Genomic DNA, 13,304 nt, shown 5'->3' with positions numbered 1-13,304 from the left:
GTTTTCGACTCTTTTTCTTGATTATGAAGAGAAAAGAAAAGAAGCTATATAAAGAAAGATGCTAAAAGCTTAGAATGGAAAATAACAGAAATGACAATAATAACAGAATTTAACAGCTTTTCCCGCCATCGAAGTTTTCTTCATTGTTTGGATTTTCAGTTTTAGTGTGAGTGAGTTGGGCTTGATTTGGGCTAATAGATTTATCCAACAGATAGCTAGGATGAGGAATTAGTTTAAAAATTTACTATTAGAGTAAATGAATCCCTCCTCTATTTTTTTTTATCTTCTGCACTTTTGAATTTTATCTTCAATATTTTTTAACAATATTTCAAGGCTCGGCCCGCAAACATTGTAGCTTGTTTACTAGATGAATGTTTAATGTAAGTTTTTGCGATAGTTGTAGAAGAAATTATTGATTGTGAAAATTATTAGAAGATAAAATAGTATGATAATTGAATATAAATTAGTTTTAGTTGAAATTTCCCTTTCATGGCCACTTTGTTTTCTACTGGCCAAAACTTGTAGAGTTTTAAGATTGAACCATTTCCCTCTCCTTTTATCGGTCAAAACCTTGTGTTTGGCTTTCTTTGTTACTGCATGCTTGTCTTCTTTTTTTCTTCCTTTTTTTGTCTTGGACCAGTTACTTATTTCTGCTGTTCCAGAATCAAATACCAAGTGAATGTGACTGTGACTTGATTTTTATATTTAATCACAACAAATGAAGCAGTTTCAATCATGATACTGAATGTAAAAAGGATGAAGTTGCTTTGTCAGTTTTCTTTCCTAAGGTGAAGTTTGAAATGCCACTAATCCCGAATGATGATGATAACCATAACCATGATGATGACGACAAAGGCAATGGAGGAGCTTGGAAGGTACAGGTGGGGGCAACTGCCCCCTGAATTTTTTTTAAAATTTTCATTAAATGTTAATTAATGTAATCAAGTGAGTTAGTTGTAGTAGTTAGATGAGTTATCATTTATAGAAAGTATGTAAGTTGGTTGAAGTTGTTTTTGGAAAGTTGTATATTAGTTTGTAATCATTGAAGGATTATACAATACAATTCTAATGCACTGAATATTCATTGATAGACTACTCTCTCTTAATACAATTCTCTTCTCCTCGACTTCAACTTCATCTTCTACTGCAATCCTTCTTTTCTTCTTTCCACAAGACTAGAAAATATAAGCATATCTAAACTATCCCACAAGAAAACTCCATGGTGATATCCTATCTCATTTTTCATCTAGGGCTCCATTACAACTTCATCAAAGTTCCAATTTCTTACTCGGTCCCTTGTCACTGCACGACTTCGCACAAGCCTAGGCGCACCCGGTATCCCGCCGTTACTCGAAATGCATGGCTGGGGGGTGACTTTGGATGACGATGATGCTATAGAAGAGTTAATTGTAGGTGGCGGGAGAGATACTTTCTTGTTTAAGCAAGCTGTAATAGCATGACATCTTCCTTGATTCTCTGCACTTGAAACAGAGTAACTCCTGAACGAGTGTGAAGGTGATGGAGAATCCACACTATGACACACAAGACATGCCAGACTCATTGTGGTCTTAAGCTGCAGTTTACGCCAAAATTAAGACTCGAGTACTAGTAAACAAAGAGCACCAAATTCAAGCCAGTACCTAGAGTGCAGGACATATAATGTAAATTATGGGAAGAAAGAACATTATAATTAACCAACATGCATCAAAAGTTTGAGATGAATTGAATACGGAGCACCAGATATATAAGCATTCCTATCATAGAGTATAAACCCTAAGATACAAGCTTAGTACATGATGATGACGAAAATAAGATGATCCACTAAAAGTGTAAACTTACTGGCAAGACATTACTGATTAAGATATGTCCAAAGCATAGTTAAATGGTACACAGTTTGTTACTATTACAAGACTTCCTTTATGACAAACTCAATACGCAGTACACTGAATTCGGTAAAAGGTGCACAAGATAAATGAGTGAACCGTGTAACTACGGTCCAAAGGACTATTAGCAATAAATACATTACTTATTAAGATATGTCCAAAGGACTATTAGCAAGAAATACAGAGATTTTAAGCATATTCTTCGTCTTCTACATTTTCTAAATACAAAAATGCTTGCTAGTCTTAGTAAAGAAATTAAATGATGGAAGGTTCCTATTGAACTCCCCATATAATGGCATAAAGAACCTTCCAATAATATCTTATCATTGACTCAATAAGGCACTAGTTAGCAACGCCCTTTCGTCAATATATAACCAAAGATTAGTTTATTCTGGAATTCATGCAGGAGCATTTCAAATAATTTTTATAGCCACCATCAACATATATAAGCTGCTTTCATATGGTTTTGAAGTATCAACAATAAATAAAGACAGAGAGAACGGAGATAAATGTTCAAGACTCAAGAGGTTAATAACTAATATCAAGGGTTTCTGAAAAGCATCAGGTTTAGTGGTTGATGAACCAAAAATTAATTCAATGATTGATTGCCTAGCTTGCAATTTAGACTTAAAACCATAATAGACCCAACCAGATCATCAAAGTTTAGCTACATCTATTGGAGCAAAAATAATCACAAACAAACCATTCATCATTGCCTTTTGTTTCTTCTGACTACATGTTAAACTACATTCGCAATATCAATTACTTCACGCTTATTTATCATTCATTTTTCCACTCCTTAATTGTTTATTTCTTTCCTTTTTTCACTTACTCGACTTTAGCCGACCTCACCGCGTAAGGTGTAGTCGTCATTGGTTGTTGTTTCTTTTGTTTCACTTATTATATCCCCCAATATAGCAATATTCACAAATCCTAGTGTCCTGAAAACTCTCCTCTCAATCCTCTACATCAAATCAATTATTAGCTCACATCACATCAATAAAAACCCAAAATCGAAAGTATAAAGCAAAGTTTATAAAAATTTAAACTTGAATTGAATCTTAACCACTTAGACAAAAATAATGAAGTCCCAGAACCCAAAACATTGTTAATTGTGATGAAAATGGGCTACAATGGGATCTGAGTAAAACTAATTGAAACTAAAAAAATTCCTAAATGGGTTTCAATTGAAGCAGCTAGCGAATAGTTACACACATAAATGAAGGGAAATCGTGCATATACATATATAAATGAAAACATGAAATGGAAACAAACCAAGTATATGTGTAAGTGTGACCTTAGAATTTGGAGAAAAGAGATGAAGGGAGAAGGGACGATTGAGAAGGAGATGGGACAAGATTCGATGAACCTTTTACGAGGAGTGATTTGTTTAGTGCAACTACATGTGTTGCAATTTCCGTTAAGTAATCCAACAATTATGTTATCGTAACAATTTATTATAACCGCTTAAGATATAGTTTTTTCCCTGCAGTTTCTAGATTTTGCGATTTTTAGTTTTATATTATGTGATTTTTATTAACTTTCCAACTAAAACTTTTTTGTACTATTAATAATATTTCATCACATTTTTATCTCTTTTAAGGTATGTGTTTACCTCTCCAACAAGCTAAAACTCTAATATTATTGTTAAGTATGTTGCACCAAAATTATAAATTGTGTTCCCATCCTTTTCATTTTATATATTATATCACATAAAATATGTTATTTTATGTGTTATTAGTTATAATTGATTGAAAAAATATATTTAAATTAGAAGTTTAATTATTAAATATTTTTGTGACCAATACAATTGATGAAACATGTAGCAACATACTTTTTAGGACAAAAAAATATATGCACTTTTTCAGAACTTATGGGTCTGCTTTTTATGTGCATCTTTCATTACTAATTTATAAAATAATAACTATAATAATTTCAATATAATTAAGATAAATAATTACAATCTATCATCTTATCTTTTAAAATTGAATATAGTGCATGTTACATTACACATATCATTTATATATAATACCAAGAATTATGAAGATTTTGGTGTTTCATTTTCGTCACATTATTAAATTTAATAAAATTAGATATTCGTAGAAATAATTTTAATTAACAGAATAAAATTTGTCAATAATCAATCCATGAAAATTAAATAGTTATTTAAAGAAAAACTATTTTTATTTGTTTGAAGAAAAATAGCATCATATCAACATCATTGTAAATTACATTAGATTATTTTAAAGTAAATTATAAAAAATAAATAAGAATTACAATTTAATGTTCAATATAATATTATTATCCCATTTATAGGCGAAGAATAATACAATTTCTAATTATGGGTGTCACATAAGAATGACATATGTAATATGTTGTTAGATTACATAACAAATATTGTTAGGATCTTGAATTGAAAGTAAACTGAAGAACTTTTTTGCACAAACATGCAAGTCCTAGGATGAAAAATCACATAAAAAAATATATGGATTAATCACACTTAAAAAGTTGAGATACTAAAATTACAGTTTAATTAATAATTAGTTGATATAATTTTGTTTTCGTCCTATTTACATGGATAACTATTATTTTAGTTTATACCTAACAACTTATAAAATTGTTTAATAAATCAAATAAATGGTTAAAGATTTACACATCTTATTTTCCAACTAACTCCTCCATTTTTTTTCAAAATTATCTTTATGTGTTTTTAATCGGGAGAAAAAACAATGTCGGTTGAACTAATAATTATATTAAGGGAGCATATTGCCAAAGGTGTGGTGACTATAAAGGGATTAAATTTGTTGTCCAATTTCATGTGATAATTTAAAATATAATAACTTATTAATCAATCACAAAGTTATCACAGATATAAATGTGAACTCTTTGTGATGAAAATAAACTTGGCCAAACCAGAGGATACAAATATAAACCATAATTTAACCTTTTCATTATTTCTATCATCGTGTCAAGCTGGATAACCTTACAAGTATCTATGGCAATGAGGAGCACTCAGAAGAAAGGAATGTTAAAAACTGCTGAAGAACTAAAATTTCAAACTGAGACATAAAATCCATAGTAAGCATTTCAACACACAAAAAACTCAGCAAGAATTATTCTGTAATATACCTATTCTATTTTTTATTTATTTTTGGGTGAATATAAGATAATATTACCTAAACAAAAACCAGACATACAAGTTCATCAACCTTTACACTGATGCAAGTTTAAAGTACTCAACCTTTTCCAATAACAGATAAAAATCTTGTATCTCCAGGCATAATCTTTTTGTCCAGAGAGCTGCTAATTTTCTGCTTACACTCCCACAAAATCTCATGGACTATTTTATCTTTGTTCCTTCCTCTATTATGTAACAATCTATAATTTCTCTTCAGCCATTCCCTTAAAACTTCAAATCAAAGTCATCCTTAAACATATTCTATTTTTGTTGCATACAGGCTTAATGTGAAAAAATGTGAAAGCTCGTTCAATATAGTTGAGGCAGTCAGATTCAATATACTTCAGGATCCTCTTCAGCTGCAAATCGACGTAAGGAAGTCAAATTCAATATAGCTAATTTATCCAACCAAGTAGTACGGTGTACTCATTCAGATGGGGTAGCTCACCCGGCACGTAAAACAAAAGTTCTTGCCGTCTCCTTCAGTGCCACCATACAAATGACGCATGTGGCTATTGCACTGGTGGAACTATTACCTCGTGCAATTAGATATAGAGGAAAGGTGGAACATCAGTGCTTCTTTTATCTGTGTTTCCCTGAACATACAAAAAAAACTGCATAGCACAAAGATTGAACCTATTAGAAGATATAGCAGACCAATGACATCAAAATAACCTGATACATTACCATGCTCCCTAAAAGTCATTCGTATTATAATTTATTAGAAGAAAAAAAAAGTTAAGGAGTTGAAGTAGTGGGACACAAAACAGCCATGTCAATTCTTAAAAGATCATTTTATTATGGTAGCAATCAATTCAAAGAGTTTACATTTTACCTTGTCAAACCCATTTCCTTTTATTCAGTAAAAGACCTTCAATAAAGTTCTATTTTGGACCCTATGCAGAGGGCAGAGATAAAATCCATATGCCGAAACTGAGAAGCACGGAAGAGTAGATAAGCATATTGCTACTATAGTAAATAGTAACAGGGATTGGGATAATAATGTTAAGACACAAAATTTAACAATTAGCATCAACACTATCAAAACAAATTTAATAAACAAACGACTTGAACAAAAATTCTTTAACAATGAATTCATTATCTAGTCCGATCTGTATAGCCCAAAGGAAACAAGCATTTGAAACTATGAAGATAAATTCACCATTACTATAAGAATTATATTAATATTGAAGTGTCTGACCTTATTGTTCTCTGGGTGTCAAACGATAATTTCCTGAGAAGTTTCTCCGCCTTATCATCATCATTTTTTCTTCTTCAAGAGCTGTATAATTGTCTCAGCAGTTGGGCCATTAGGGAAGCGGTCACTGTCTTCCATTTACAAAAGAAATGCCTTTCTTTTTGGTATCAGTCCACCTTTACGAATCTCACTGATTATAATATTATATGTTTGGACATTTGGAGAATGACCTCTAATGAAAATATGCTGGAAAATCTTCTGCGCAGTCTTTAGCCATCCACCTTTGTACAAACCACTAATAAGTATACTGTACGTGTGCAAATTAGGACAAAACCCTCGATCAACAATATGATTTAACAAGGCAATTGCCTTGTCAAGTTGCTGCCTTTTGCATAAAGCATTTAACAAGATATTGTGAGTGACTATATCAGGGGGCTGGCCATCATTACACATCTTATCGGCAAACTCCAATGCACTTGAGATTCGTCCACAGTTGCACAAGCCATCAATCAGAGAATTGTATGTTACAATATTTGGAACCAAACCCGTTACACACATATCTTTGAAAAGATTTATGGCTTCATCTACTCGTTTATTCTTGCAACAACCACTAATTAAGATGTTGTAACTCCAAACATTAGGTACAAAACCTCTTTCAAAGATAAGGTGCTTAAATAATGCAATTGTCTTGTCAAGATGCTCGATTTTGCTATAAGCTGCTAGCAAGATGTTGTAAGTGGTTACATCAGGGGGTAGCCCGCAATAATGCATTTCCTTAACAAGCTTCCATGCATCTAAGATTCTCCCCGATTTGCAGAAGCCATCAACTAGAGTATTGTAAGATATAATGTTTGGATCTAAACTCTTAAGAAGCATATCTCCAAACAGATTCATGGCTTCGTCCACTCTTTTGATCTTGCAATAACCTTTAATTAAGATGTTATAACTCCAAACATCAGGCACTAAATCCCTTTCGATCATCATGTCAAATAACTTTCTTGCCTCATCCACTTCATCCATTAAACAATATCCATTCATCAAGATAGTGTAAGTAATAATGTCAGGTTGTAGACCTCTTTCAATCATCACATCACAAATAGTGTGTGCCTCTAAGAGTATCCCTTCTTTGCATAATGCATTAACTATTATGTTAAATGTACAAACATCTATATTGATGTTTTGATCAACAATCTTACTCAGAAATAAACTAACCTCACTCCATTTGCCTGCGCTACAGAGACCATAAATCAATGCACTGTAAGTGACAATGTCAGGGGAAACTCCTTGAGCAATCATTTCAGAACACAAATCATGTGCCTCATTTACAAATCCATCTTTGCACAAACCATCAATGACTATATTGTACATTACAAGATTGGGCTTAACCAATAGTCCATCTATTTTTTGAAGCATTTGAATGGCAACACTTGTTTCTCCATTTTTACACAGCCCATTGATTAAAGTTCCATATGTAAGTTCATCAAACTGGAACCCTTTTGCCATCAACTCATCGTGAATGTCTAGTGCATCCAACATCTTACCGTTAGCACACAACCCCTTCATTAGTGTCGTAAAAGTGACAACATTCGGTTTATAACCCCACTTGAGAATCTTACCAATTACAGAGAAAGCAAAGCCCATCTGACCGACAAGGCAATAGCAATTCATCAAGATGTTCAAAGAAACTATAAACGGCATGATACCCTTAGACTCCATATAGGTATGAAGATAAATAACAGTGGCATAGGATTTCATCTTTACAATTGTTCCTAAGATTTTGGTGAATTCCACAACTGAAGGCCGAGGATGCATATCAGACATGTGACGAAACAAAGCTACATCATTGCCAATATTATCAAATTTGTCTGCATTTTGGGGTGGTGGCAGCTGCGAATAAAGATGACGCCTCATGTGTTGAACATATGGCATAAAAACAAGGAAGTTAGATGATGGCGAAAGAACGCGGGTAAATCTGGGGATTGCATACAACATATGCTCCCGACACATTCATTCTTTATATTTCTCCATTCTGTCTTGTCCCTTTTGCTAGCTTCGAAAATAAATTAGTAAAATTAGAGTGGATTTGCATCATAATAAACAAGTGAAAACTGACAATTATGTAAAGAAACTAGTAATAATAATAATGCAAAATAAATATTTAGGCATTGGGTTAGCAGGAATAACAGCTACTATCAAACATACTACATGAAAATATGGCAAACAAAACCATATAGATGAAACTGCAGTTGCAGTACACAAAAATATGGTTGAATGTCTTCAAAATGAAAGAAATTACTAAGAGTTTTTATTAACTGTTTATTTCTAAAATATGACCCTTGCAAACACTAAAAAGTTTTTCCCTCTAGCGCTACAAACTTGGGCTACATACACAGAACAAAGGACTCTGTGTCTTTCAGCATTCTATCAATTCCTCTACTACAAGACTAGTTAACCAAAACAATTCATTGTATAGCTGAAACAGACCACAAACCAATCCAGACATAAACACGGAATAAAAAGGGCGGCCCATTGCACGAGGCTCCCACTTAGTAGGGTTTATGAAGGGTATATATAAGTAGCCTTACCCTACAAGCGGAGAGGCTGTTTCGAGTATTTGAAACTGTGACCTCATAGTCAGTGAGCAAAACCTTACTGTTGTGTCAAGCTCACCCTTTAACTGAAATACTGAATCAAGGCAAAAAAACATGCCAAGTAACCATTAACACATGAAAATGAACAAGGCACAAGAAAACTCATTTCAACCCCAGGATCATAGACAAGCAAGAAAGTAGCATGGTCATGAGCAAAACATGCCAAAAAATCTTGCAAACAATACTCACAGAACATAGGAAGTAGTTTATAGTTTATAGTGAAGCAAAAGAAATAAAAAATTGTGACCAATTATCAATAAAATACAAAAGAAGAAAGATATCATAACATTAAAGAGGGACATTACATACATAAAAAAACCGAGAAGGAGCTATTCCTTTCTCATGTGGTGGCTGAACTTACATGAAAATGGGTGCTGGGTTTAACGTTCAGGAACAGCAGCAGCAGCAAGGGTATGTGGGTTTAACGTTCAGGTAAATGGTGCGGTTTTTGCGTTTGGGAGAAGAGAGATATGTGTATTTAAAAAGGGCCCGACCTAAGGCCCAAATATCACCAAGGCAAAAAAATTGGGTGAAAGGAAAGATAAGACAAAAAAAATATATGTCAACACCACCCCTTCCCAAAAATTAGGGAGTTACATCTTCTATCTTAAAGTTTGTAGCATTCAATATACATTTTGTTTTTCATTGGTCAAAAAACTAAAAAATAAGTAAATATATATTAATTTTATATTTTCTTGCCAATAACAATGAAATGGTATATAAAGTGCTACACATTTTGAGATAGAAGGTGTGCTCCTAAAATAAAGGTGGACATATGGATGACAATGGGTACTCGGATTCATGAGTACTCATCGATAATACTCGCAATGGGTTAGGTATGAATTCTTATTTTTGGACTTGTAGATAATTGGGATCGAAGATTTTGAAACCAGCTGTTGAACGAGTCCAATCTGGGTAATGATGTACTCAAACTCATGGGTACCCATCGATAATACTCACAATAAGTTAGGTCTGAGTTCTTATTTTTGAATCTATAGATAGTTGACATCGAAGATTTTGAAACCAGTGTTGAACGAGTTCGAATATGGATAATGCGTACCGAGACTCACAATTCCTAAATATATATGCAATAATAATTAACATAATTTTTGCAATAATTATGATGTTATATTCTTAAGCAATGTTGTTATATTTGTTAATCTCCAATTATGAAGTAATGTTATATTGATAGAAGGAAGTTTGACGTTTGATATGTTTTATTGTCTTATTTTAAATTATGTGTTTTAGTAAAAAGATTTATATTTAAATGACAATTTAAAGTTGTATACTTATACTTTAACTATGTTTCATAATTGTTATTGTGCTTTTTATTCTTCTTTTTATTGTCTAAAATAACATATGTGATTATAAGAAACACATGCACAAAATTTTAAAATGTTTACTGAACTTATTGGTATCTGCGGATCCGCTTGGTGCCCAAGGACTAGTGGGTAGCAGACCCAACGACTACCTACGCGAGTTTGGGCAGGTTTAGGTCCCAAAATGGTTGAAGAGGAAGGGTTTGGATAGTGTACTATCTGAACCCATCCAGATTCATTGCAATCCCTAGGGAGACATTGGAATCCAAGCCTAAAATCTTACCAATTTTGCATCATAACATTTATTGTTTAATTAAATTTTAAACTTATTTGTGGACTTTTGTTGTAATTAAAATATAAAATTTATGTTCATTGATCATGTTATCAACTTAATTGTGATATTTTGTTATAATATTATGAATATTTTATTATTTTTAGTCTAAATTAAGCCCATCAATCCAATTATTGACTCATTAACTCAATTAATAACTCATTCACCCAATATATTGGTTGGGTCATTCAGTCATGATTTAATAAAAGTGCTTTCAAGATGTGTTTATAATCTTTTTTTATACTAATGATTTCATTTTTTTTTAATTATAAATAATTGATAAGAGAGTGACATTATGAATAGACAAATTGCAAAGCTAATTATATCATGAAAACCTAAACTGTTCAAACTAATTTATCAATTTTATTGATTTTTTTTACAAAACTTGTTAAAATGAATTGTGTAGTTAAAATTAATTTGCCTTATTGCAAAAGAATAAGCAAAATAAAACTGGAAATAGAAAATTTCACCACAAAATGAAAGAAATATGTGAGAAGAATAGAAAATGGTTATTATAGAAATAAATGGTGTAATAAAATGGATTTGATTAGACGTATTTAAAATAAAAACCAATATACCTCTTAGTTATGGATATTAATGTTATTGGATATTTTATAAAAGAAAAGCTCATCTAAATAGAATTTATCTTTAAAGTGGGGTAAATTTCCCATTCAATTAATTATTTTGTGAGTTGAGATTTAGGTATACTTTATGAAATAGATATATTATTGATTTCTCAACTTACAACATAGTCACTTAAATGAATTTGATTCTAACCGAATGTATAAAGTGAATAACCATATATTAAATACTCCTTCATTTAACGTCAGGAATATAAATGAGTTTATTCTAATTTTACTTGATTCAATTTGTTAAAGATTGTCTCAAGTAGTTGAGTTTATTGTTGAACCATTTTTCAACACAAATTCATCGTAATTAAAGTTCATAAACTTTCACATGGATTAAGGAGCTCAAATTTATGTGGCTTATCTATACTACTTATAAAGGGAAAACCCAAAATAATCACCCACCATGGTGTAATTTGTGGTTCTCCCTATTTTGTCCTCACTATTTTCTAATTTTTACAAAAAAAATCATATATAACCTAATGTTCCTCTCCACCTAATATATGCTCATATTATTTGGTTAATTATTTTTATTCTTACATTATGATTATCAGTCTTTAATGTAGAACATTATACCAATCAAATAAATTCAACTATAGATTATAAATATTTAACACAAAATATTATGTTTGACATTTATGACATATAAACTATAGATTATAAATGATAAGAAAGCGGATTGACAGACACGATAATAGCTGTCAACACCCTAGTCAACATAAATTTAAAAGTCTACAAAGTCTTGGTGGATTATACATAATCATGTTGAGAAAGATTGTGAATTTTAATAATAAATATAATTACAAATTAAAATTCATGTAATAAAAGGTTGTCTACATTATATGTATATATAACAAATGATTCAAATGAGAGCAATCGTTAATATGAGAAATGAGAACAATTAATATGTATCGTTAAGTCTTATTTGAATTGTAAATAATAAAGGATAAATGCATATGACTTTTTTAAGTGATCTTGTGACTATTAACTAACATTTAATTTTAATTATTCATGTATATTTGTATGATGCTGATTTATTATTCTCACTTCAATCGTTTTTATCTATGTATATAACTGAGTCATCTCCTAAATAAAGTTTAAAAACTCGATTGAATCATTTTTATGACGAATTGTATTTTATGTTTTATAAACCAATTTTAATAATTCAGCTCATTCACAACCTTACACAAAGGCATTAAAATATTGACTTACTAGTTAATAGTAATTCGGCAGTGAATAAATTTTAACTATCAATAAAGTTAAACAATTGATATATAGCTGATTTTCTTAAATATCAACTAATCTTCTAAACCCTTGATGGACACAAATTTCCTCACAACATGTGGCGATCTTAATGTAAGATTTTGGATGAACAATAATATTTAATTATAATTTATAATTAAATTAAATTGAGTAAAAATTAAAAAAATAGATACTTATTTTAAAGTTTCAAAATAACATATTAATTCAAAATAACAATAATAAACAATTAAAGACGTTGAAAAATATGTACATTTGTTTAATGTGTCGCTCTTCATTAAAGATTTGAACACATTGGTGATTAAATTAAGGGTAAATATTTCAACTATTTACTTTTCAAAATAAATCGTCATGTTATCCACAAGAAATTCACTTGTTATTTTAGTACATAGTTTTGTATGGTTCTCTTCGTTGTTGAAATTAATCTTCCTACAATAGTCAAACCATAATAGTTAAGATAATAATAAATAACCCGATCAAACAAATAATATGTATTAACTTTATCCATCTCGTCAAAGTTGCACTTAATTCAGAGATGATTGAGAGTTTTTCAAACATGAATGACTAACAACATAAAAAATAAAACAATGAAATTGACATCTGAAGTAAATCTTCTCTTACTCGCATTGAAATCCATAGAGTAAAATTTTTAGACAAAAATATATATGTTATCGATATTAAATATTTTTATAAAAATTCATAGAATCTTAAGACTTTTGTTGCAAAGTTTGACAAAAGCAATATATGATCCCATAATATATTTCATAAGTGTAAAATAATTACGAAATAAAATAAAATATTAGGTTATAAGAAATATCAACATTTACATATGTAAGAGAACTTTGTCTATTATCTATA

General features: G+C 30.8%; 1 protein-coding gene and 1 long non-coding RNA gene across 5 annotated transcripts; one reads left to right on the top strand and one right to left on the bottom strand.

The window, feature by feature from the left end:
* LOC109359369 lies at positions 1,772-2,565 on the top strand. Its single transcript, XR_002109064.1, has 2 exons — positions 1,772-2,453; positions 2,509-2,565. It is a non-coding gene; the product is annotated as an uncharacterized LOC109359369 (long non-coding RNA).
* On the bottom strand, positions 4,936-9,340 carry LOC109361361 (pentatricopeptide repeat-containing protein At1g63330-like). Of its 4 annotated transcripts, none has more exons than XM_019606837.1 (4): positions 9,272-9,340; positions 6,263-8,309; positions 5,510-5,674; positions 4,936-5,420 (listed from the first exon to the last, which is right to left on the bottom strand). In XM_019606837.1, exon 2 carries the CDS (start codon positions 8,264-8,266, stop codon positions 6,398-6,400), a length of 1,869 nt encoding a protein of 622 aa, XP_019462382.1. In that variant the 5' UTR covers positions 8,267-8,309; positions 9,272-9,340; the 3' UTR covers positions 4,936-5,420; positions 5,510-5,674; positions 6,263-6,397. The 4 variants fall into 4 exon arrangements, with proteins under 4 accessions (XP_019462382.1, XP_019462383.1, XP_019462381.1 ...); XM_019606838.1 differs by adding an exon at positions 5,897-5,994 and having other exon boundaries at positions 4,936-5,675; positions 9,220-9,325; XM_019606836.1 differs by having other exon boundaries at positions 9,220-9,325.

This window comes from Lupinus angustifolius, chromosome LG11, assembly GCF_001865875.1.
Source record: "Lupinus angustifolius cultivar Tanjil chromosome LG11, LupAngTanjil_v1.0, whole genome shotgun sequence".
NCBI lineage: Eukaryota > Viridiplantae > Streptophyta > Magnoliopsida > Fabales > Fabaceae > Lupinus > Lupinus angustifolius.
Note: the sequence above shows the minus strand (reverse complement) of the source record. Positions and strands in the feature narration are given on the sequence as shown.